Raw genomic sequence first — 27,980 nt, forward strand, 5'->3', positions numbered from 1 at the left:
GGTGTATGGCGACCCGCGTTATGACACTCGGTTCGACCTACGAAACCCCAAAGAACTAATGATCTTTGCTCGTCATTTAAGTAGCTGCAACGATACCACCTGTCGTATTATTCGACCGTAAGAAAGAACGCGCCGCTCCAGTCAGTCCGCAGCTAACTTTCGCCGACCATGCCGATGTACCTGTGAATAGTTGCATGTGATATATCGAGCCTACATCGCCAAAATAAGAGAGTCACTTTAAACGAAGCAACAACAATTAATTTCACTTTTTTTAAAATCATTCAGACATCGGTGTTGAAGTTTTAGTGAATATACGGTGTGGTTGGTGTGATGTATGGGAAATTCCTTCATTGAGGTAAGGTATATTTTAATTAAAAAGGCTTTATAAAGAAAAAAAAGTTCTAGCTATGTTATCTGCAAATAACACATATTTTATTGATATATGGTTAAAATATTATTCGTATACAAAAGTGGAATAAAATAATAAAGTACTGTCTTCTCGTTAAAAAATAATTTATTTAACAAAATATTGTTGAAAATATCATTTTGGAGTTAGAGACAAATCTTGTATGGGAATAAACTCATCTTTGGAAGAAAAGCCATGAATTGATCTGATTTTGTAAACTTTATAAAAAAGTAAATGGAAGGAACAACTAGCAGTTAGGTAAAGGGGATATGACTTCCCATTTTACAGATAAATACAACTGTTATAATTGGTAATGATTTCTCATTATGGCTTCTCTTTATTTTTAGCAATTCATAGCAGATCGTAGTCTTTAAAGTGCTGTTATACATCTTTTTTGAACTATAATCACATCAATCAATGTTCCTGGGTTTCAATTTACGGATAAACTAACTTTATTTCTAATTTCTCAAAGTTTGATTGACTATTGATAACACAATCATCAAAGAGGTAGATATTTTGATAATTCCTCATCTTCGAACTTTCTTCGATATGTCGTCGGATCCGCTTTCAAAAGGAGTATATCGTTTCTGATACGTTTATCTACCTAGAGTACAATTTCCATTAAGATACGATGACACCTGTTAGTACATTTTTCATATTGTAAAATTTCTTCCAAAACTATTATAATTGTACTAGTATTAATTATTATTATTTATGTTTTAACCAAATAAACCCTATTGTACTATAAAATGTAAAAGTACAGGATACTATAGATAACTATATATATATATATATATATATATATATATATATATATATATATATATATATATATATATATATATATATAATATAATAACTGATGAAAGTAACAGAATGAATGGGCATATCAGTTAAACTAAAAAGCAGATACAGATGGCACTAAACTAAAGCAAAACTAATTTACAAAAGGGGGAATTATACTGCAGAATTTACAATTATTAAAGGAATAAAAGGCATTTTCAGGCACACTTTTCAACATTTGCACAGAACACATAAAGATGTAGTAAGATTAGGAGGTGGAAAAATGTTAGCCCATCTATAACATCACAAATCGAAGAGAAACTTAGAATAGAAGAAAGACAACTATTATGATTCGTGGTAGAACCAATAAAAATAGAAGAGAATTAAGAAACAGAGAGATCAGAGGATCACAGACCAAAGTGGATGTAATAGAGACGAAGATAAACATTATTTGTTGGAAATAAAACAAAAAATAAAATAGGATCTAGAGACACTGGTCCAGTTTAAATTCATTTCATTAATTCAAGTTCTCATGGGGATGGTGTTTCTAGTGTCAGAAAGGCTTTGAACAAACTATTAATAAAGTACGGCTAGTTAGGGATTTCTTGGGGTCTAGCAAAAGCGATAAATTCAATATTGGAAAACTAGCTGTTCTAAGTTAAGACCAAGGAATACATCTGGACTCCACTATTCATTTCTTCAAGTTCCACATACTTAACCATCAACATTCTATTACCTCAATATTCCTAAATTTGATACAATAAATGACTACATAAAACATAAAAGATGCTAGTTTCTTACTTTTTCGATTCTCTAGATAAATTAGAGAATCGCTGGAATAAGTGCATTGAAAAAGCAATAGATTATATTAAAAGAACAATCTAGTTACAAACAAAATACGTATATATAATATAAAATAAGTAATAATATAAGTATACGTATTACTATGTAATATATACAAATTACCAGTAACCAAAGAAGATAAAGAAAAGAGAGAATATCTGGTTGAAAAGCCTGAAAATACTATAATTACATTTTCTCTCTACTTAGATACATGAGAAACATTATCCAAGATAATTATAAACATATAAGCCTGATTATATAACCTGTTTTTGCATTCACAGGCTTATAATTCCATAAAATTGTGCGGTTCTGATGAAAATTATTTTTAAAATTATATCATATTCATATGAACCAAATACTGATAATGAAAGAAATACTTATTGATGTATTTATACCGCGCTAATCTTGCTGGTGTATTATTAATGCAAGTATATAGTCTATATAAGCATAGTCTATTCAAAGAATTTTTGTACATATGTCATTAACATGTTTAATGTATTGCCTGTCGCAATTTGTAAATTCGTTTTAGAATCAGACAATATTTTTCTTCTCATTTTATTCTAGTTAAAAAGAGACACAATGCTGTCTGATTACTTCGAACACGTAAACGAATGAGCCTATCAAAGTCGTCCGGTTGTCAGACGTATGCAAAATTCTTGAAAGAAATAGTGATAAGAGGTAATAACTCTAACCTATAAACTATTGTGGCTGTAGAATTAACTGTAGTTTTTAGATGTACCATAATATTAAAATAAATTATATTTGATAACATTTTTGTTCAATTATTTGATTTAGATTAGAATTTTGTTGGACGTCAAAGTCAAACTGAACTAAAACTCGGTTTGATGTCACAAATTTAAATGACGTATGTACAAAATAACTTTGAACAGACTATATGTAATATAAGATGTAATAATATAAGAGCAATTCTTGTTGAATTATTTTCGATAAATTTGCAGTCCTGGTGAAAGATTAAGAACTAAAATATCAATCGATATCCTTGGTGGACCGAAATTGATGTTCTGCAGCAGCAGAAATACGGTAATATTCAGCTACTTGTTTCAAAATTCGCGATATTTCCATCAATAGCATATAGTCTCAAACAGTGCTGAACCCAAACAATACAAAAATTATAATATAATTCTGTGACATATACACAAAATTAAATTATGAACAAAACCAATCTAACATGTTGCTAGTACCGACTAGAATATAAAATACGATAGGTTAAGTAAGTTATTTGTTATAGTTATTTTTATATTTATTTAGTTAGTACAGCGATTTTTATGTACGTATTTGATTTGAAATCGTTTTTTTGTGTTAAAAAAGTTTGATTATTTTTTACTTTATTTATTTTTTGATGTCGGTTCAATGTTTTTTTGAATACTTTTAGACTACGAAATTAGGAGTTACACGCTATTTAGAAGTTTTTAATACACTACACCTTGCTGGACCCAATATATGCAGAGCAAGGCTTTAATGTAAGGAATATTCCACTTCGGTGTGGATAGATCGTAGTAAATCCAGTTTTCATCGTCAGTCACAATATGCCATAGAAAACTCATGAATTTTCAGTCAATTTCTATAGATATTACTCAATATGTGTAAAAATCTGGAAACAGTTGATTTATCAACTTCTAAGCTGTCTGAAAGTCCTTCAAAATTTGAGCCAGATTCCAAAAGTTTTTCATGGACTCCAGCAGTAAGTTACTTCAAATCAAGTCGCAAAAGTGCATTGAAAAACCTAATAACACTACATGTAAAACTGGTATCAAGTAGAGACATGTCAAAACTATCGAATTTAAGAGTTAAGTTACGTTGTTTCACAGTCGTTGACATTTATACTTCAGATTTTCACCAATACATATTGGCGATTAAAATATATACAAGTACCTGGATATATATATATATATATATATATATATATATATATATATATATATATATATATATATATATATATATAGCTTCGAAATATTAGGAATCATTTACTATTAAGTATCAAACTTACTATAACAAGTTTTAAAGCAGTTTAAAGCAAGTTTCAAATTGCTGCCGTGCATAACAATTTAATTAACACAACGGCACCATAAAACACAAGGTCATGTCTAAAGAGTTATCGTACTAATAATAGTTTTTCTACGGCAGAAAACAGGGCCATACGTAATGGCTACGGCCGTTCTAATCTCGTAAAGGAAATTAAAGAAAGAGAAAATATTTTATGGTACAGCTGAACGAACCCAAGGCCGTGCTGGAAACTGGTTAAAAGCTTACCTAAATGTTCCAATTGCCGGAGCTAGATAATAAAGTTAAATTGAATTGACAATAATTTATTAGCTTTATATTATAACCAGGCCATATTGAAACAAATGGATGCAGATGTCTACCGACGTCAGTTGAACAAATTGAACAACGTATTGTTGCAAAAATATATCCCCTTGCATAACAACATTCTGCAACAAGCAAGAGTTCTGAAGAATATACTGCTTCAGCTCAACTGAAAAGTTCTAAGAAGTGCGGAAATTGAACTAATGAATGGATGACGAATGGATTGTTGCCAAACCGACACCGTTCCAATATAGAAAAAGTTGTGGAAAATTATATTTTAATTATTTTACTTAATATATATTGTATTACTTCTTGTCTTTAAAAGAAAAGTCATAGGAATACATGTAAAAACCTAATATTTTTGCTTCCAATATTGAAAGTTGGGACCATATGATGTCAACATGATTAAGATATTCACTTTATTCAAATAAATATCAGGTGTACCGAGAGGTCATTACTGATTTTTTTCGGAAAAAAAAACTATATAATTTTCAAGAAATTTCAAGTATTGGCCATTTGATTCTATAATTCTTGCCCATCTTTCAGGCAATGTACGGATGCCGTTCCAAACTGTTTGTCCTTTAAGCAAAACCATTCATCGAGTGATTTTCTAACTTTGAAATTGGCGTAGTGCTGCTCTACAAGCGCGTGTCCCACTGATGCGTAAAGTGATAGACGGACGGGGCAAGGTCTGGAGAGTACGGCTAGTGCGATAATATGTCCCATCCAAGTGCTTTCAACACCTCTTTGACCAATCTTGCTTCATGAGACAGTGCAATGTCGTGTAGTAAAATCACTTTAGTGTCTTAGGGATCACTCCGGACGTTTTTCGATCAATCCATTGATCATTTGTTGTCGGTAGCTATCAATATTAATTGTTTCACTAGGTTTCAACCGTTGGTAATACATCACGCCACTCTGGACTCACCAAACACAGACTACACACCAAAACTACTTGGCTTTGCAGTCGGTCGGTCGGCTTATCCACTTTGATACCTTTGAAGCAGTTTTTCACAGACGATTTTTTGTTCACCTGTCATTCAATTGATGTGGCACCTATCCACCCATCTTTTGGATTTTCCTCATTGCTCGTTATCGATCCTTAATCGTTTCTTGGATCACATTTAACGCATTTGATTAATTGTCTTCAACAGAGGCTTGAAGGAAAATTAAGATGATGTAAGTTTATTATAAGAGACAGCTGGAATACGTATTTGTAAAGTATTTTACAATATTAAAAAATATAGCTCCGATGCAAAACTAAATATAGACCAAAGTGAACAAGATGATAAGACTTGAAATAACAAAGAAGAATCATCTAGATGTCATAAAATATGCTGCTCATTGTCTTCAATAAGAACTTCAAACAAAATTGAGATTGTCTAGCCCTGCCATAAGATATAATTGAAGACTGTGTTGTTAAAAGGTCAAAAATATGGTTTTACCGCAAAACTATATCTCAACAATGAGTTATTTAGAATGCTTAACGTGTTTTTCATGAATTTTGTGAAATAATTATCTTACTATCATGAAGAAATATATTAAATATAAAACCTACTTATTTTAAGGAAATAAAGAAATCTTCTAAACTCAGGTGTATCAATGATTTAGTAATAAAGTTTACACAATACTATAAAACTGTTACTATATTAGTACCAGATATCTCTTATTCATCGATTTTTCCATATTACTCGTTAAAGTTAGAGTTAAATTATTGATTTTATATATGATTAAAAATTATATAAGCAACAGATTTCACTTTTTCGTCGATTAGATTTTCAAATTCAAACAGTTCATCAACATTTATAATGACGAAAGCGTGTTTTTATATATGTAACATAATTATTAGTATCTAAAGTATTTGTTAGCGTTTAGTGATATTAGAAACGGTTTTTAATTTTAAACAATATTTTTATAAAAACAAACAATCGTTCATAATAAGAAAGTCGATTTTATTATAATGAATAAAAAAAATTTCTCTGTCTGTGCCAATTGTTGTCATAATTTTTGTTTATATATTTTAAAGTCTCCCTTTACCGACTAAGGGTTTATTTGGACTGGACCTACAGTTTAACGTGGGCTCCGAACCACGGTCCTCGGCATTAAGCTACCAACCGGCGAGTAACAAACTTCTTCATCCCAAAAGACATCCGGTCTTACCCAGCCTGGTTATTGGCATGACTGGGATCATTTTCCTTGTCGGATTTTGAACTCTTGCCTAGGACAATCACAAATATAAATTTACGATCATGCCTCAGCAGGATTCAAACCCTTAACTGTCGCAACAGTAGGTGGACCGTCCTGTCGCCATTACCACTGTGCCAACGAAGCCGGCTTCTATGAAATTATTTTTGGGGGTATGAGAAGACTTAGAAGTCAGTGGGTGCTAAATCGGGAAAATAAGTTGTAACGAAGTTTCTTTTGGGCAATATAACTCTTTTGAAATTAATTTTTAGCCAAGTATTAATGACCAAATTTATTATTGTTATATTTTTACCGTGTTCTGATTTCATTTCCTCATTTTACCACTACTCTTGATAACTGAGGATAATAATTATATCATCTGATCTAAATATAAAACTGTAATCTCACAAAACAATAACATTTTAGTATGTAAGAACTGATAATGGTTTTTATCAGACGCATCTGGCACATTTATTTATTTTTCAAATTACTTCTTGACTGTTATAAGTTTATCGAGTTAATAGTTATGCCATTAAATGAGATTAATTAAATTAATTTGTTGTAATTTTATGGATCTTCTTCAATATCCATATATTATGACCTCCACATTCAGGATTACTAAATTTACGTGCTATCTTTTTCATTACTATTACGTGTCGATATATTGTACTACCTCTAACATATTATTCCACCACGAGTGTAATTTAACGTGTTAATGTACAATGCATTTGTTAATCAGTTATTGTCATCTGATCTGACAGATGGACAGACATACGCTCTAAAAGGTTTATCTTACAATTTGCACATAAGATCATATTACTGAAGTTGTAATAATAGAAGCTATTATAGATGTCATAACGAATGCTTATAACTTTTAAAGCTCCTAGAGCAGCATGTACAACGTGGGGCAAAAGTCCCGCTACCATTTTGATTGCCTATAACTTTGCTCAAAGAAAAGATAACTAAGTTTGGATTTGACAAAAAGATTATTGAGTCTTTACGTTTTTTGTTTCGTTATGATTGAAAATTACATCGGCTAAATGGTGACCGCGATTCGCTATGTAACATTCGGCTCTTTCTAAGGCATTTTTCATGACATCCTGCAATGTTTCTAGTCTAATGAATCAGGAATTCCCATATTTATGCTTCAGACTTTTTATTTGTTGGCTAAAACTAGCCGACGTTTCGCAATCATTATAGAGTGTATCGTCAGGGCAGAGACTCTGATACTGAAGATGATCTGATCTTGTATACAATTTTAGCGGATCCCATTTGGCTTTGGGGTTAGGGAGGTTCAGTTTGAATAGAATTATGTTCCTTTAGTACCACTCCAATGCGGTTTGTTGTTCCTTGAAGACACAGGACTGTTGGGTAAACTTTTTCTGTCTCATCTTCTGTTTCTCTTTTTGTAGTTGGTGAGTACTAGAGCTTATAGCTGATGGAGATTTGTATTTATTTAGTACCTTTCCGGTGCGAGTATGTATGTTATATGTATCTGTATGTGTTTGTTTCTTGGAAACATACTAAGCAGTTCGCCAATGTCCGGTCGCCTAACTAACACGTCTAAGAGAGGAGGCTCGCAGATATTTTCGGTCTCCATGATGAATTATGTTTGGATGTTGAGAATTGCAACGACTCAAGAGCTTGTTGAGTTGTTCCCTTCTATGGCTTAAAATTGCAAAGGTATTCCGACTGAATTTATTCATTATTTGGTTTGTTATATAACTCCAGATTTAAGGAGTTACCCATTTTTATACAATGCCATGTCAGTATTATGAAGAAAAGATTGCCTCAAAAGATACATCGTTCTTTTCAGATGGAATTCATAAATTGTAGTAAAGATTGCGAAAAATTTTACTGTATTATTATGCTACTGTATTCTTGTGGAAGCTTAAAATGGGTATGTTCTATTGAAAACTACTTGTAGAGATTGTTTTAGATGTTTCATAGAAAGAAATTTCAACACGAAATACTTGAAGAGTTTGCGAAATAATTCAAACATTGATAAAGAAATCATTTTCAGATACCTGAAAGCTTCCACAATTATAAAAAGTAGAAACACTGTATGCTATTTGAATTCAATAGAAGAATCATTAAAAATAGGTTTTACTTATGAAATATTGCTTCAGAGTCAGAATAGTAATAATTTTTGGATCATATCAGACATATGATATAAATTTTATAAAGACCTGAATTTGGTTCGGTATTGTACGGATATTTGGTTTGTTATATAACTCTAGATTGAAGGAGTTGCCAATTTTTATAGAATGTCATGTCAGTATTATGAAGGAAAGATTGCCTCAAAAGATACATCGTTCTTTTGAGATGGAATTCATAAATTGTCTGAAAGATTGCGAACAATTTTACTGTATTATTATGCTGCTGTATTCTTGTGGAAGCTTAAAATGGGCCTGTACTATTGAAAACTACTTGTAGAGATTGTTATAGATGTTTCATAGAAGGAATTCGACGCGAAATACTTGCAACAGTTTGCGAAATAATTCAAACATTGATAAAGACATCATTTTCAGATACCTAAAAGCCTCCACAATTATAAAAAGCAGGAACACTGTATGCTATTTGAATTCAATAGTAGAATCATTAAAAATAGGTTTTACTTATGAAATATTGCTTCAGAGTCAGAATAGTAATACTTTTTGGATCATATCAGACATATGATATAAATTTTATAAAGACCTGAATTTGGTTCGGTATTGTACGGATATTTGGTTTGTTATATAACTCTAGATAGAAGGAGTTGCCAATTTTTATACAATGTCATGTCAGTATTATGAAGGAAAGATTGCCTCAAAAGATACATCGTTCTTTTGAGATGGAATTCATAAATTGTCTGAAAGATTGCGAAAAATTTTACTGTATTATTATGCTACCGTATTCTTGTAGAAGCTTAAAATGGGCCTGTACTATTGAAAACTACTTGTAAAGATTGTTTTAGATGTTTCATAGAAGGAATTCGACGCGAAATACTTGGAACAGTTTGCGAAATAATTCAAACATTGATAAAGAAATCATTTTCAGATACCTAAAAGCCTCCACAATTATAAAAAGCAGGAACACTGTATGCTATTTGAATTCAATAGTAGAATCATTAAAAATAGGTTTTACTTATGAAATATTGCTTCAGAGTCAGAATAGTAATACTTTTTGGATCATATCAGACATATGATATAAATTTTATAAAGACCTGAATTTGGTTCGGTATTATACGGATATTTGGTTTGTTATATAACTCTAGATAGAAGGAGTTGCCAATTTTTATACAATGTCATGTCAGTATTATGAAGGAAAGATTGCCTCAAAAGATACATCGTTCTTTTGAGATGGAATTCATAAATTGTCTGAAAGATTGCGAAAAATTTTACTGTATTATTATGCTACCGTATTCTTGTAGAAGCTTAAAATGGGCCTGTACTATTGAAAACTACTTGTAAAGATTGTTTTAGATGTTTCATAGAAGGAATTCGACGCGAAATACTTGGAACAGTTTGCGAAATAATTCAAACATTGATAAAGAAATCATTTTCAGATACCTAAAAGCCTCCACAATTATAAAAAGCAGGAACACTGTATGCTATTTGAATTCAATAGTAGAATCATTAAAAATAGGTTTTACTTATGAAATATTGCTTCAGAGTCAGAATAGTAATACTTTTTGGATCATATCAGACATATGATATAAGACCTGAATTTGGTTCGGTATTGTACGGATATTTGGTTTGTTATATAACTCTAGATAGAAGGAGTTGCCAATTTTTATACAATGTCATGTCAGTATTATGAAGGAAAGATTGCCTCAAAAGATACATCGTTCTTTTGAGATGGAATTCATAAATTGTCTGAAAGATTGCGAAAAATTTTACTGTATTATTATGCTACCGTATTCTTGTAGAAGCTTAAAATGGGCCTGTACTATTGAAAACTACTTGTAAAGATTGTTTTAGATGTTTCATAGAAGGAATTCGACGCGAAATACTTGGAACAGTTTGCGAAATAATTCAAACATTGATAAAGAAATCATTTTCAGATACCTAAAAGCCTCCACAATTATAAAAAGCAGGAACACTGTATGCTATTTGAATTCAATAGTAGAATCATTAAAAATAGGTTTTACTTATGAAATATTGCTTCAGAGTCAGAATAGTAATACTTTTTGGATCATATCAGACATATGATATAAATTTTATAAAGACCTGAATTTGGTTCGGTATTGTACGGATATTTGGTTTGTTATATAACTCTAGATAGAAGGAGTTGCCAATTTTTATACAATGTCATGTCAGTATTATGAAGGAAAGATTGCCTCAAAAGATACATCGTTCTTTTGAGATGGAATTCATAAATTGTCTGAAAGATTGCGAAAAAGTTTACTGTATTATTATGTTACTGTATTCTTATGGAAGCTTAAAATGGGTATGTTCTATTGAAAACTACTTGTAGAAATTGTTTTAGATGTTTCATAGAAAGAAATTTCGACGCGAAATACTTGAACAGTTTGCGAAATAATTCAAAAATTGATAAAGAAATCATTTTCAGATACCTAAAAGCCTCCACAATTATAAAAAGCAGGAACACTGTTTGCTATTTGAATTCAATAGTAGAATCATTAAAAATAGGTTTTACTTATGAAATATTGCTTCAGAGTCAGAATAGTAATAATTTTTGGATCATATCAGACATATGATATAAAATTTTGTAAAGACCTGAATTCTGTTCGGTATTGTACGGATATTCGGTTTGTTATATAACTCAAAATTTAAGGAGTTGTCCATTTTCGACGGATTTCACATGTTACGTGCCCCAAGTAATGAAACAGTGACGAAATCCAGTTTTCTACATAATATATTAACTATATCCGCCTTTTTATCGCATATTCTTCCTTTGATATATATCAGTTCTAGGAAACCAACTCATCCCAACTAAAAATGTCGCCGTTACATACTCGATATTCGTCACAGACAAAAGTGAAACGGAAACATATCGCTAATAAGCCAAACATTACATAAATGCCATTGTAAAATCGGTTACAAAACTTGTTTTTAAAGAGACCGGGGAATTCGCCGAGTACTTGACTTTGAAAGTGAAAGCTTTCTCCGCGACGTGAGAGGACGCAGGTAACGGGTATCGGCCGTGGAACGTGAGCCGAAAAAAATAAGATAGAAATGGATTTCGTTCGAATAATTGCTCGTCTTTAACTTTCGATTTTATTCAGATTAAGCTGATCTGCGAGTAAAAATCATAGCGTAAATCGTAGATAATTAGATGGATTATGACACTGTGTGCTAATTTTAATTAAATATACAACTAAAGGCATCACAAGTCCTCGGCCTGCCACAGTAAAACACATTTTTTGGTAAAATTAGTTTTTTTTTAATATAATTATAGCGACCCTCCAACTTTTCGATACCATTTTTGTAGTATGATTTGTCCTTTGCGTCCAAATAGGCCTCAGTTTCGGCGATCACCTCTTCATTCGACGAAAATTTCTTCCCAGCGAGCATTCCTTTGAGACACAGGAAACAGGAAATAGTCGTTGGGGGCCAGATCTGGAGAATACGGTAGATGAGGAAACAATTCGAAGCCAAATACATGGATTTTTGAACGGTACATTGTCTTGGTGAAGCAGCACTTTCTTTTTCTTCAAATGCGGCCGTTTTTCGGTGATTTCGTACTTTAAAAGGACCAATAACACTATGTAATAGTCGCTGTTGATGGTCCTTCTTTTTTCAAGGAAGTCAATGAAAATTATTCCATGCGCATCCCAAAACACAGACGCCATAACCTTGCCAGGCGACTGTTGCGTTTTCCCACGCTTTGGAGCGGGTTCATCGTGCGCAGTCCATTCGGATGACTGTCGATTGGACTTCGGAGTGAGATAATGGAAGCGCGTTTCATCTACTGTCACATATCAAAGCAAAAACTCGGGTTTATTACGCTTGATAATCTTCAAACACTGCTCCGAATTACCAATTCGTCGTTGTTTTTGGTCAAGTGAGCTCGCGCGGCACCCACTTTGCACAGAGCTTTCTCATACCCAAATATTCGTGAATGATATGATGTACACGTTCAGTTGATATATTTAGAGTGTCTGTTATTTCATTAAATTTCAATGTACGGTCATTCAAAATCATTTTGTGGATTTTTTAAATGTTTTCGTCGGTAACAACCTCTTTTGGGCATCCACTGCGTTCACCGTCTTCGGTACTCGTTTCACCACGTCTAAACTTAGCATACTAATCCTTGATGGTAGATTTTCCTGGGGCAGTGTCCGGAAACTCGGCATCAAGCCAAGTTTTTGCTTCAACTGTATTTTTCCCTTCAAAAAGCAATATTTTATCAATACACGAATTTCCTTTTTATCCATTTTTTTCGCAATAACAAAAGTTGCTTCACTCGAAATGCTATAATTCACAAACTAATAATCCGACAGCTGTTAAATTTATATAGGCATCTTTTGAGGGTTAGGGCTAACTAGAAAACATGGATTTAATTCTAGTAGCGCCATCTATGTGTCAGGTCGAGGACTTTTCATGTGACTTTTGGAATGCGTTTTTGGAATTTGGAAGTGCGTTTTCAGCGGTTTTGCAGCATATGACCGAGCGTTGCCATGCTGAAGAATACTATATGATAATATAAAACTTAAAAGAATCAATTGTAGTTTGCGCCGATCCTCATTAATAGTTTTATTAAATTTTAGTAATTCATAGTATAACACATCAAGCTGACCCACCAAATATAGAGCATTAGCTTATAACCATGAATAATAGGCCTTGTCGTTGATGAAAAACATTTCCGTTTTAGCCGTTAAAGCACCCCTTTTAAAAAGTCGAAACCAGTAAGTCTTCTGACAAATTACTTATTAGCAGTTCATACAATATTCAATTATACACCGCGGAATACAGCTGTTACCAGAACATAATAACAGATTGTAAACAGCAACAGATGATACATTAACTAAAATGATTAACATTTTCTAATTATAAACAATAATTGTTGTAAATTTGAAATCGGGCTGTTATAAAAAGATGACAGAATATTGGGGATATTATAAAAAAAAAATTTACTTAATTACAGATTATTAGTTATTAATTATTTAAATTGTTAAAGCGTTGAGATATAAAAATATAAATTGTTAAAGATAGCCTCGAAAGATACATCGTTCTTTTGAGATGGAATTCGTAAATTTCCTGAAAGATGTGAATATGTAGGAACAATATTTTGAATAAATTGTACCGATTTTTCACAATAAAGTTTCATATTAAAAAATTAATTTTTTTAAACTAATTTATAGGTCAATATTAATTTCATCATTCGTCACATTTGGATATAAAAATTACTTATTTTGGTTCTCTGTTCCAAAACGAACCACCGATAAAAATTATATATCATGAACAAGTCAGTCATTTTCTCTCCCTTGTCCTATGAAATATTGCGTTGAACATAAGATGTAATACATCTTGAAGTATATTTGCGAACAATTTTACTGTATTATTATGCCATCGTATTCTTGTAGAAGTACTCGTAGAGATAGTTTTACATGTCTCGTAGAAGGAAATTTCGACGCGAAATGCTTGAACTGTTTGCGAAATAATTCAAACATTGATAAATAAATCATCTTCAGATACCTGAAAGCCTCAACAATTACAAAAAGCAGGAACACTGCATGCTATTTGAATTCAATAAAAGAATCATTGAAACTAGATTTTACCTATGAAATCTTGCTTCAGAGTCAGAATAGTAATAATTTTTGAATCATATCAGACTTGTGATATAAAATTTCATAAAGACCTGAAGAAGGCAGATGAGACTGTACCGAAACATTATCATAAAAATGTAGGCTGTTCTATGAACCCAACTTAGATGCAAGCCCGGAAGAAGTTTAGTACAATCTTAATGTACTATTGTTTATATTTACTATAGTTGCGCGTTACACGTATGCAATCTTCTAATTTCCTGGACGTTGTCCAGTAGCTGTATTGCTTCCACGTTGATATGGATAACTTCATATATTCATTTGATTTCGAGGTACAACGTGCAACGTTCGTTGATCAATCATTGATAATTAATTGAAGAAGTTTTTTTGCCAACCTTGGATTACTAGTCGGTTCGATCTATCAGTTTAACTCTATATTTGCATCCTATATGTTCAAATAGGCTTTATAATTAGCTGATAAACCAATCTCGTTGTTCTTAGAATAAGTTGAGAGTATTTTCCGACTAACCAGTACAGTATTTTGATTCTGAGTCTGATCTGCTGTGTTTCGTGTCTAACTATAGTTGTCTCTAATTCACAGTCTCTATAATTATTTTAGGGTTCATAAAGATTACTTTTGATGTTCCAGGGCTGTGCCAGCCATGGGCGCTTTGGTCAAGAAGCTGGAAGAAGCTCTACACAGATTCCACATATTTCTGGACTCAACTATCCTATACCCCGCCCTAGAAAACTACCAGACCATCGTTAAATTGTAGAAGACTGGACCAAAGAATATCACAGCGCCGTCTGCCATAGTCGCCTCCGTCGTCGTCACCCAGCTAGTCAAATATCGTTCAATTATTTATTGTTATATTTAGTTTATTTTAAGTAGAGTTAAGAAGGCAGGCAACACCGTTTCTGTAGCAGGAATCAAACGTCTAGTCAATATACCAAGTGAAGACAAAAATGGCGGTTATCGGGTTACCTTTCATCGCCACCGCGGTCAAGTCGAGCGTAGCCCTACTGGGTGTTGGAAAAATTGCTATTTTACCATTTCTTGTAGCGGCGCTGACGTATTTCCACTACGATCAATTCGATCCGGAAAACAAACCGGTAATCTCAAAGCTCTTCCACAGTAAAAAGTCTTGAACGACGCAATTTTTTGTAGGTGGATAGAGACCCGGACCCGTCATACGATTTCATTGTGATTGGGTCCGGCACTGCTGGTTCTGTGATAGCTAATCGGTTGTCGGAGATATCTCAATGGAAGGTTCTCCTACTAGAAGCTGGCGGTCACGAGACGGAGATATCGGACGTGCCCATCCTCAGTTTATATTTGCACAAAAGCAAATTGGATTGGGGTTACAAGTAAGTTAAAAATCTGAACAAAACTTTGTCAGGTAAATCTTATAATGAATAGTTTTCTAAAACAGAAAGCCGAATGGTTTCGAATGTGCCTATAAATTAATATTAAAGCGCATGCAACAGATGGTGTTACTGTGTATAAAATCGCATCGGGTACGTTTATAACCAATCTCATGTTGAAGCCTCATTCCTAGAGGCTTCACTTTTCAGTATGTGTCATATCGTCGAAGTGTGAAAAAAATGCTTTCAACGCGTTGAAAATACAACGATGATGGTATTCGAAACACATTTCACGGATGGAAATTATCTACGGATCCCGAAATACAAGCTGTACCACACAAAACACCCAGATTATAAAGCACATGGAGGAACATCTATAATTATCCGTGTAGTGATTGAAGAAGAGCATGGGCTATTAACAAAGAGTGCTATCTACTGTTCACCTAAACACAACAACAAGGCAGAACAATATCACGGTTTCGTTAACACACTGGGTATAGATTCTTTGCCGAAGGAGACTACAATGCATGTGGGGTTCTATATTAATAACACCAAAAGGCAGAATTCGTCAAAACAAAGAATACACATAATTTACAGCATATTTCTACTGGTGAGCCAACATATTGGCCGTCAGATAGAAATAAATTTCCTGATACCATAGACTTTTGTTTTACAAAAAATATTGATACCAAAACTTGCAAAGCTGAATCATGCTTCAATCTATCATCTGATCACTCGCCAGTTATTATAACAGTCAACTCAAATATTCTCAACAAAACAAAACCACCTTCTTTGCATAACACCAAAACCAACTAGCCATTATTTAGAGGAAAATTAGACAGTTTATTATCACTAAATTTACCTCTCAAAACAGAAAGAGATACAGAATTAGCACCAAAAAATAAAACAAAACATATACAAGAGGCCGCACGGTACGCAACACCTAATAGAGCAACATATCAAAAGTTTAATTATAGTTACATTTCATCTACAATTAAACAAAAAAATTCTGAAAAGAGAAAACTGCGAAAAACCTGGTAACAAATCAGAACAGAACAAAACAAGAGAAAATTCAACAAGGCCACAGCAACAGCTGAAGGAGCTAATAAATAAGGAACAAAATCAGGGAATTCAAAACTATTTATAAAACTTAACGCCAACTGATGCAACGGAATATTCTCTCTGGAAAGTAACAAAAAATATTAAAAAATGTCAACAGCATTATCCACACATTAAAATTGACAAAAATATCTGGGCTAGGAATGATAAAGATAAAGCGGAAGTTTTCACTAAACTCTTAAAACCAGTATTTAATCCGTACCCGTCTGAAATATCCGCAACAGAAGACAATAACATAGCTGACTTTTCTTAACACACCGTTTTAAATGTATCTGCCATATGAGAAATTTACTGTTAAAGAGGTAAAACAAACAATTGTTAAAGAAATTAATGCTAAAAAAGCTCCAGGTTTTGATCTAATTATTGGAAGAATCTTAAAAGAGCTCTAAGAAAAGTGAATAAAATTAATAATATTCATATTAAATGCCATGCTAGTACTTGGAAAGTGGCTCAAGTGATTATGGTTCTTAAACATGAAAAAAAAACCAGAATACGTCTCTTGTTACCTGTGATCTCTAAACTTTTTGAGAAGCTATACAACAAGAGACCCAAAATAATCGCGGAAGAGGGAAATATTATTCCAGACCATGAATTTGGCTTCCGTAATAAACACCAGAACAAATACAGAAGAACAAATACACAGCAAATGAGACAAAATCTACCCATGTGATATTCACCCTTGAAGAACATATGCCTCAGTAAAATTGAATAATAATGAACTTTCGCATACAACGTTAAATATCTCATCTGTATAAAACCATACCCAAGCCTGTTTGGTCATATAGAATCCAACTATGGGGAACAGCTAGCAAGTCTAATATATCATACAACTGTTCCAAAATAAATTGTTACGTACCATTATCGAAGCTCCATACTATGTTTCAAATGAAGTGATACAACACGATATTCCTCTAGAACTCATAACGAGTGTACCTCAACGTGTTCGTGTGAAGTACTTCGAAAGAGTGTCAGTACATCCCTATGTACTGGCTAATCAGCTAAAATGCGAAGTGACAGTGAAGAGCGTAGACTAAACTGATTCTTGTCTGATTCTAATCTGATTATTGGACATATGTAGACATTAGAATAAGCTTTAGAATAAGACTAATTAATTAAAATGGTATTTAGTACAGGAGATCACTTAATGAAGTGATTCTCTACATGCCATGTATATATAATATAAACGTAACAAATACTTATTGCCCTTTGGGCAGATTATGCAACTACTAAGGGTAATAAAACAAAACTACTAGTACTTTTGAAGTTCTGCAGCAGCCAGCGTACTCACCAAATATCTCGTCTTCCTATTACCACATGTTCAGATTGATATAAAATTAGTTGTCTGGCAAAGGGTTTCCAAATTCTGGGGATAGGCGAAAGTGGAACGTCTCTCAATAAATATTTTGCTCTTATATAAATAGAGTGCACCATTGTTGACTCATACAATACTCAAACTATTATCTGAATAGTATGTTTGATGCTATATATTACGCATTTTAAAACAATGAATAAAATATCTTCTTTTTAAGCATAAAACTAGTCCACAAAAAGTAAATAAAATTATTGTAAGTTTGTGAAAATGTAAAGTTGCATGACATAGCTCACACCTCCATCTATATAGATATCTGAAATTAGAATCTATAAAATTTTACACGAAAGTTCGAGTGGATTTTGTAGCAGAAGCCGCATTAGCTTCGTTAGATGTTCAAGTGAACTAAAAATATTTCTTACCATATCTCATAATCAATGAAATATAACTCTCCTACGAGACGTAACTATGAACCAAAATTTGACTAAAACTAGGTGATACGAGACTTGTCTTCCAAATAAACATATTTTGGAAGAGTATATATTGATGAACAAAGTAGAATTGAAAGAAAATTATTTCAGTAAATACCGGAGATTTATCATTATTATTATTATTATTTGGTTAACATTATTTTCTATTTTTGAAAGTTAAAATATAGCTCCACCGAAATAATGTGACTACAATAATGCAGCCAGTGTTAAATGCATATTTTGAAATACTGTTTAGACAGTTTAATGTTTGGTAAATAGAAACTGTGTATGTTAAATATTACACTAATACCTAATAATACCTGGTAATGAGAACTGTGGTGACTTCTTGTCTCGTTTTCATAAAGAAAGTAAAATTCGCCCACTAATCAATGTACAGACCTGTAAAAGAAAAAAAGAAGAATAAGTAAATTTGATAAAATCAATAAGATAAATCAATGTTCATTTTTATGGACAATAATTAATTATTTCGGCTGTAATTAAATGTAACTTAATGATTTAATGTTTCTAGAACCGAACCACAACCTACAGCTTGCCAGGCCATGACTGAACAAAGATGCAGTTGGACCAGAGGCAAAGTTTTAGGAGGTTCCAGCGTTTTGAATACTATGCTGTACGTTAGAGGAAATAAAAGAGATTACGATAGGTAAGGGAAGCGTTTTCCAAATTCATCTTTAAAATCTTAGTTGAATTCTATTCTAAAATGTTGAATTTAACATTTTAAAATAAATCACCGTCCCTAAATAATCAATATTTTTTAGTATGGATACATAGTTACAATTTGTTATCGAATAAGCTGTCTTTATTGGCAAATAGGTACATATTTGGGACATTCCTTACTGATTGATTATTACTTAGTTTCTAAAGAATTAATAGTTTACGTATTAATTAATAAATTAGGACGATTGCATCATGTTTATCATTATGTGTGGAATAACATCTCAATAGTACAGACCAAAGTATGCCCCAAGAATCTTACTGAATTTGAGTGATGATCTGCGTTGTGTTGACTTTAAACGAATCTATAGACTGTGTGGCACGCAGCCTGTTAAAGATGTCGGAGAGATGAATGAGTAAAATTGTCAATTATGTTTGTAAAATTCTAATAGTAATTTCCTAAAATACCGCTTTTATAATATTTGCATTTTTATTGGTCAGCAATTGATCACGTTTTGTGACAGCTATCTGGTCTGTGACTAATTTGGGATGTGGAAAAACCTTTATAGTTGACAAATTACTGAGAGAAAAGGTGATTGGCCAGTGCAGTAGACTTTAGAAGTAGGCATGACATACATGCCCCTTTATATACGTTCGTTAAATACACAATTCGTGAGGTCAAGGTCGAGAAGTGAAGTCTAGATAGAAAGATTTATATGAAAGTTTGCCTTGGTTCACTTAAATTGTAATTAGTGCAAATAAATTAAGTAGTGTAAAGTGTCTCATTCATTTGCAACAAAGTCTAGCTGAAATCGTTAGTTTTGAGTAACCTGGGCACAGAGCGAATTAGTAACAAATAAAAGGGCTCCAAAGGCAGTCCACTAAGGCAGACATCGAAGAGGTGGAAAACGAAGAAAGAACTAGCTTAGTTAATTAGTTTAGCCTACTTCGATTGAACCGCATGGCTCAAGATCCTCAAGATCAATATAATTCAATTTGAGCCAAAAGAAATCGGTTATCACGGATTGATAGCACCCACTATTGACGGGATGAAAAAATACGAAGCAATAGAGAGCCGCCAGTAGAGAATCCATACCAAATAGTAAAACTTTGTGGGTGTATTGTCATCTGATGATTCTTAAGTTGTTGCGTGGTTCCATATACGGAAATTATATTTCGGACTATGTCCATTCATCAAAAAAAACGAACTTTCTCGCTAAAGATAACTTTTCAGTTATAACTGAGATTCTAACGAACACTCAATTTTATATATAGATCTAAATATAAGGTGATAATATGATATATATGATACGATAGACACTTTGAATTTAACTTCTATGTCACTGTTTTTGATGTGCACTGTTTTAATTATAACGTTACTGAACTAGATTAAATGGTTTTTTTCTCTGTAATCTTCTAACCTAATTATCTAGGATATGAAGAACCTCAAAATTAATGTGCTGATGGAGACTCTGTTCATATCTTTGAGGCAAAGTCCTTGATAACGTTATCGCGAGTTTATACCTTCAGGCTCTTTGCAGATTGTTGTTACGAATCTACCATGGAGGATCAACAATACCTCGCAGTACCTAGTTTTAGAATTTTTGTATGATAGTTCTATTGCTTTAGCTGGTACAACCCCAGAATAGAACACCATAAACCCACACTAGCTTCATGACTTGCTGGTAAAGCAAAAGCTTACACTTTCTTACAAGGTTGAATAACTACCCAATAATCAGCACATTTCTTTTGTATTTTAGCGTGAGTTCTTCTCATTTTTTCTAAATATATATATATATATATATATTTAATATATTTAATTAATTTACTATTATATTTAATAAGACCATTTAATATTTTTCATTATATATATATATATATATATATATATATATATATATATATATATATATATATATATATATATATATATATACTGGCTTGTGCATGACTCCTTTGATAGTGAAATCAACATGCACTAATTTATTTTTATTCATTTTGTGGCACACCTTGTATTTTCCTTAAGTCGGAATAGCCATCTATATAGATAACTCTAAAGTTTTTGAATATTGGTCAGAGGGAAGCATTTTAATCTTATGCTTTAAACTGTCATGCCAAACTTTATCGAAAGCTTGCGTAACATCTAAATATGTTGCTGAATAAACTTGATTTTCTTCTAGTGTCTTTTCTATGGTACTGGTGATTCTATGAGCCTAATCAATCATGGAATATGGTTTCCTGAAATAAAATTGATGATCTGGAATAAGATTCGTTTCCTCAATGATAATTACTTCAGCCAATTTTATATATTTTAGGCATATTGTGTAGTTTAAATGAAGCATTTATTACGTTGATGATCCCAATAAGGTGTTCAAGTCCAAACCAGGAGCCTCTTTTGCGCTTATAACATTTTTTATTTCTTTCTTAGCCGCGTTCAAAGAGACAAATGCAATATTCACGCTTTGTCGTCCAATGACACACGGTAATACACATAATTTGACGTCATCCATGTCCGTATGGAGTTGATACATTCTCTCGAGGTGATCTGCAAATCTTGTAGCTTTCTTCTTATTATCTCTGGCCAAGCTTCCATCATTTTAGATAAATATAACAAAATAGCTTTTTATGGCTATAGAGATATAGAGCTTTTTATGGCTATATCGAGAAAAAAACTGATCTTTACTCATTTCACTTTTACAAATAAATTTCCCAATTTACCAAATTACAGACAAATTTGATTACTGTCTCCAGACCATTTAATATTTTTTATAAATAATACACCTGTCGATATTAATCTAATACCTGTATTTTAGATGGGCCAATTTCGGTAATGAAGGATGGTCCTACGAAGAAGTGTTACCGTATTTCTTGAAGAGCGAAGATCAAAGAAATCCCTACTTGGCTCGAGACAAAAAATATCACTCCACTGGTCGGTATTACTTATTTTCGTTGACCATTACCAATTTATCCATGATCTTACAACGTTTCAGGTGGTTACCAGACAGTTCAAGATTGCCCGTACAACACACCATTGGGCATAGCCTTCCTGGAAGCAGGTCAGGAGATGGGTTATGATGTCCGAGACATAAACGGAGCTAAACAGACCGGATTTGCTTTATGGCAAATGACCATGAGACGCGCATCAAGGTAACTTCTTAAATCAGTTCATAATAATAATGTTGAATGAAAAAAAAGTATTGGTATATTGGTAAAAGGTAAAAGATATATTGTATCTTCAATGAATGATATCGATAAATTCGATGATTCTGATACTTCTCTATACAAAATAACTGTTTTCCATTTAGTATTATTCATTTAGTAGCATTTTCGATATTTATTACTTTATTTCATTCGAAAAAATCTACAGTCGAGCTCCATAAAAGAATTATATAGATGCATGATTATGTTTCGTCATATCTCAGTTGTCGGTTTTACTTCCAATAACTTACCAGGTGTACCGGAAAGTCATTACTGTTTTTTTTTGAAAATTTATGGATGCCATCCCAAAAAAAATGTTTGTCTTTTGAGCAAAACGATACATTGAGACATTTTCTAACTTTTTCAAAATTGGCGAAGTGTTGCTCTGCAAGCGCGTATCCCATTGATGCGAAAAGTCCCATCCAAGTGCTTTCAATGTTTCCTTGGCCAGTTTGGCTTTATGAGATGGCGTGTTGTCATGATGAAAAATCATTTTACCGTGCCTTCAGACCCATTCTGGACGTTTTTCGATCAATGCGTGGTTCAAATTCGTCATTTGTTGTCGGTAGCGATCACTGTTTCATCAGGTTTCAAGTTCAACAGTTCGTAATACACCACGCCACTCTGGTCCCGCCAAACACAGAGCAGTATCGTTTGCGGCCTAAACGATTTGACCTTGGAGTCGATCGGCCGGCTTCGCCAGCTGATCATGATTTTTGCGCTTATGGTTCTCAAAATAAATCCACCTTTCATCACCTGTCATTAATAAAAAACTACCACAGGAATTAATAAAAAACAAAAATAAAAATAGCTTTCAAATTGGGGCGTGTTGGAAATGGCAAAGACAATGCTGTTAAATTGAATGACTTATTGTTGCAAAACCAGCAATAGCACGGCAAGGTATCCTCTTGCATGATAATTATCAGCCACACGTTGCAAGATTAATGATTGATAGATTGGCCTTGTGATATCACAATCAATAAATTATTTACCATCAACTGTAACTTCGTCTTCACTCTCCTTATTACTTTTATTAGGTGGCACGTGTTAGCACTGATTTGGTTATTGAATTTGAGAATTTTCGGCCAATTACAATCGTTACTATAGTTATGTTTTTTTTTCTGAACGGTTGTCACTTTCACAGATATCAGATTCTATCGTAGAATTATCCTTAATAATAAATGTAACACTGTTCTTTTTGAAGTGTTGACCTAACAACTCATATATAAAGAATCAATGTATAAATATATGATATATAAATTAGTGATTAAAATATTAAGGCCTAAAGATGAATTCCTTCCATCCTGTTGAAATGTCAACAATAAACTAAAAAACATACTTAGAGGACATCGTATTGGCAATTAAACGAATCGAAGAAAAATGTTTTGAAGAATGGGGAACATGTTAACATAAACACATTTGAAGGAGAAAAAGAACGCTAACGGTATAGAGTTTAATAAGTGTGACTCTATTTTAACATATGTCTCGTTCATTTAGTTCTATAGATAGTACAATAGTATTTGTTCATGGATAAATATTGTCGGACATCATTCGTTTTATCATAAAGTCGTTTAAATTAACCTTAACCCTTCACCTCAATTTTATTTTATAGATGTAGCGCATCGAAAGCATTTCTCCGACCGATCAGGCTAAGAAAGAACTTCCATTTATCAATTCACAGTCACGTAACGAGGATTCTCATCGATCCCACAACAAGAAGAGCCTACGGCGTCGAATACATCAAGAATGGACAGAAGCAAGTACGTGAAAATAGTTCGACCTTATTTCGTACCTGATTATATATTGACAGACATCATTTATAGACTGTTTTGGCTAAAAAAGAAGTGATTCTGTCGGCCGGTGCTATCAACAGTCCACATCTCTTGATGTTAAGCGGGATTGGATCCGCGGCACACTTAAGACAACACGGAATCCCGGTGATATATGATTCACCAGGGGTGGGACAGAACCTTCAGGATCATATTGCGGTACCGGTCACTTTCTTGATCGATCATCCAATTTCATTGGTGCGTATGGTTTGTTTTCGCTAAGAATACATATCTAAGTAATATATAGTGTAAACACTTATCTCCTTATAATGTAAACACATGCACGAAATCAAACACTACACGGATTTCTTAGAATATCCATTGTGGTATTAATTGCGCTATATATCTCCTCCTTGAAGAAATGACCAAAGGGAAGTAAGTAGTGGTTATCCCGTCCCGTTACTTTCGCCCACTAATTTGTTTCTGAATTGCACTGTTTTTACCGAGTTTTCCATGGTATAGACTAAGGAATGGTTTCCTAAGTTGTGGTATCACTAAATTCCAATAGTGGTATGTTAGTTCAGAGCAACTTCAGACTGCTTTTGGTGGCCTTACATCCAGATCTGTGATGTGAGGAATACACGAACTACAGGTGATTTTCAGAGAATGGATGTTTCCTAATTGGAATAGTTTCTAGCTAGTGATATTTGACCACATTAAATCCATCTTTTGCCACCCACCTTACATCTTCATCCCTCGGTAGTTTTGTCCGAACTGCACTTAACTACATCTAGGAATGCTTCAAGTAACGGCGAAACCATTGCAATCTAGAGTCAGCCTCTATTTCTTATGGTCTTTTTTTTTCTTCTTCTTTTCTTGATATCTAAATTGATTCCAATGAGTTGAACGAGAAAGAGAATAGCAGTCTATCGACTGCGCAAGTTAGGAAATGTATACGGTGTAAAAAAAAACTTATATTTTACCTGGAGCTATCAAGTTTCCAATTAATAACAAATGCTGTTACTGCGTGTTAAATCGCATCGGGTCTATTTGTAACCAATTTCATGTTGTAGTTGCCTTATTGATATGTTTCACTTTTCAGTACGCTGAAAATGTCTGAATTTGTACCGAATAAATCGCATTTGCTGGAAGTTTCCCTTTTTTACTTCAATCTGAAGAAAAAGGCGGTTGAAGGTTTTCAAACGTTGTGTGAAGCTTATAGCAACCATGCTGCATCGATTTTCAACATCGTGTAAAACGCGAGTAGATATAGAATTGTAGGGAGTAACACCAGAATCCATTTTTAATCATTTGAAGAACATAATAGTGATCCAAAAGATTTGATATTTTGTACCTTATGAACTGAAGCCAAAAGACATTGCAATAAGTTTGGCCTTGTCGGAAATATCTGCTGCAAAAGCACCAGTTGCTTTTACTGGTGATAAAATGGAGATCAGTGGATCAGATCAGGGATACCCCAGTGCTACCCCACCAACCATATTCTCCAGACCTTGCTCCTTCTGATTACTACTGGTTCGGGTTATCTGGTTTACTTTTTATAAAAATGCCATAAAATGGTTGTACCGATTTTTTACAATGTAGCTCAAAATTATAATAAAAATATTTTAACACTAATGTATAGGCCCAATATTTTCTACTTATTCCAGCTCAATTATATTCCAATGAAAAAGAAACCCCTATATCTAGATACCTCACTTATCACATATTAAACCCTAACATAAGGGCACCATCTTGTGCAAAATTAATTTCGTAATGTAGCCTAATATAACCTCTTTACTGTGCAATCTTTTCTAGATACATAGGTGAAATAACACTCTTTCGAAGCCGTTTTTTTCGTTAAATATAGTTTTTATTGTTAGATATATAATTTTTCTACAATATAAGATTAAATTGTTGGTTGAAAAGTTAATTGTGAAAAGTAAAATAACAAGAGTCATGTCACTAAAATCACTATAACTTGTAAACTGTTCGTTGGAAAGATGTGAGAAAATATTTAAAAAATACAAAGATATTTGTTAAATAAAGTTGTACTGTCTGTGTATCGGACTGTATAAAATCTACACATAATTGGCTTCTTTACCAGAACATTTGACTTTGGGGAATACTAAAGTCAAGGTTCTGCTTTTTACGGAATCTCCAAGATTTGATCCATATTTACATCTATTTTAGGTCTTGAATCGCTTAATAACCCTCAACAGTGCGCTCAGGTATGCAATCTCTGAAGACGGACCTTTAACATCTTCCGTGGGTTTAGAAGCAGTTGGTTTTATACCAACCAAATACGCCAATAGATCAGACGACTGGCCTGACATGGAATTTATGATACTGAGCACAACGATAGCTGCTGACGGAGGTAACTCGCTAACACTTACTAAAAGTAATCCACGTTTTAAGCTTTCAATATAAAACTTTATAAGTTCTTATTTATAAGTTAATTTTTTTTCTAGAGTTAGAAGCTAAGACAACATTAATATCCTAGCCAAAGACGATCTTTTATAGAGATCTTTTTCACCTGTTTAAATCTTATCTTCAAAAGCAAACACATTATCTATCTTCTATAATCGATAATTTATTTTTATTTCCTCTCATTTTATATTTATATCAAACAACATTATTTTTGCCCAATTACGGTTATTCGAAAAAACTACTTTTTGACATTTTGATATGATAGAAGAATATATAGAGAACGTTCACATCAAATTTCAACTAATCCAGCGCAGTAGGCTATGAGATATCGTGTTAACCGTTTCGAAAACAGTAGTTTCGAGCAAAAGGGTCGAATAGTTAACCCGAATTTGTACACCTTGTGTAATAAGCTTTAGATAAGGAAGATAATAGATAAGGAAGCTATATTAGAGCGTTATTTTCAGGAACTCAAGTGAAGAACGCTCACGGGGTCTCCGACGAATTCTACAACGAAGTTTATTCCGACATCAACTACAAGGACACCTTCGGTATATTCCCCATGATGCTTCGTCCGAAAGCCCGTGGCGAGATAAAACTTCGATCGAAGAACCCCTTGGAGTATCCACTCCTGTACCACAACTATCTGGACAACGAGCATGACGTCAACGTTTTGCGGGAAGGTCTTAAAGCTGCCATAGCTTTCGGGAACACCGAAGCCCTGAAACGGTTCGGTACCAGGTTCTACGAAAAGCAAAATAGAGTACCGAACTGTAAACATTTACCGCCTTATACTGACGAGTACTGGAACTGTTTCGTTCGTCAGTACACGCTCTCCATCTACCACTACTCTTGCACGGCCAAAATGGGCCCGCAAAGCGATCCATACGCGGTCGTTGACCCACAATTAAGGGTCTATGGAGTGTCAGGACTAAGGGTGGCGGATGCCTCCATCATGCCGACTGTCACCAACGGGAACATCAACGCTCCCGTCATAATGATCGGGGAAAAGGTATCGGATATGATCAAATCCTACTGGTTGAGGCGACAGAGAAGACGAGCTCGAAGTACCGATGATGGGAAAATCAATGTTATTTATAACGCGGGAGTGGCTGACGATGGATACAAAAGTCACGTGGTAGATTAGTAGAGTTAAGTTGGAGTGAATGTATAGAAATAATTGTAGAAATTGATGTAAATATGCTTGTTTAAACTAGTAGCTGAAAATAGAGCTGATAAATTTAGGGGGTCTATTATTTTTCTATTTTTATAATAAATCTGAAAATAATATTAATTCGCATTTTTTTTAAATGTATATATTAAAAGTTTTTTTTACCAACTATGGGTTTACCTTCACTGGGCCTAAAGTTTAACGTGGGCTCACGGTCCTCAGAAT

General features: G+C 33.3%; 2 protein-coding genes across 2 annotated transcripts in view; one reads left to right on the forward strand and one right to left on the reverse strand.

The window, feature by feature from the left end:
* Positions 1 to 27,980, reverse strand: part of Flo2 (flotillin-2) — a 374,194-nt gene that overhangs the window by 147,121 nt on the left and 199,093 nt on the right. The gene's annotated exons all lie outside the window — the stretch shown is intronic.
* LOC143193771 (glucose dehydrogenase [FAD, quinone]) lies at positions 223 to 27,878 on the forward strand. Its single transcript, XM_076400135.1, has 10 exons — positions 223 to 355; positions 14,905 to 15,368; positions 15,424 to 15,623; positions 19,048 to 19,182; positions 22,007 to 22,122; positions 22,184 to 22,340; positions 24,004 to 24,151; positions 24,215 to 24,418; positions 26,351 to 26,534; positions 27,052 to 27,878. Exons 2-10 carry the CDS (start codon positions 15,222 to 15,224, stop codon positions 27,729 to 27,731), a joined length of 1,971 nt encoding a protein of 656 aa, XP_076256250.1. The 5' UTR covers positions 223 to 355; positions 14,905 to 15,221; the 3' UTR covers positions 27,732 to 27,878.

This window comes from Rhynchophorus ferrugineus, unplaced genomic scaffold, assembly GCF_030347505.1.
Source record: "Rhynchophorus ferrugineus isolate W39M unplaced genomic scaffold, kcgeb_rfMv2 rfM3, whole genome shotgun sequence".
Taxonomy (NCBI): Eukaryota; Metazoa; Arthropoda; class Insecta; order Coleoptera; family Curculionidae; genus Rhynchophorus; species Rhynchophorus ferrugineus.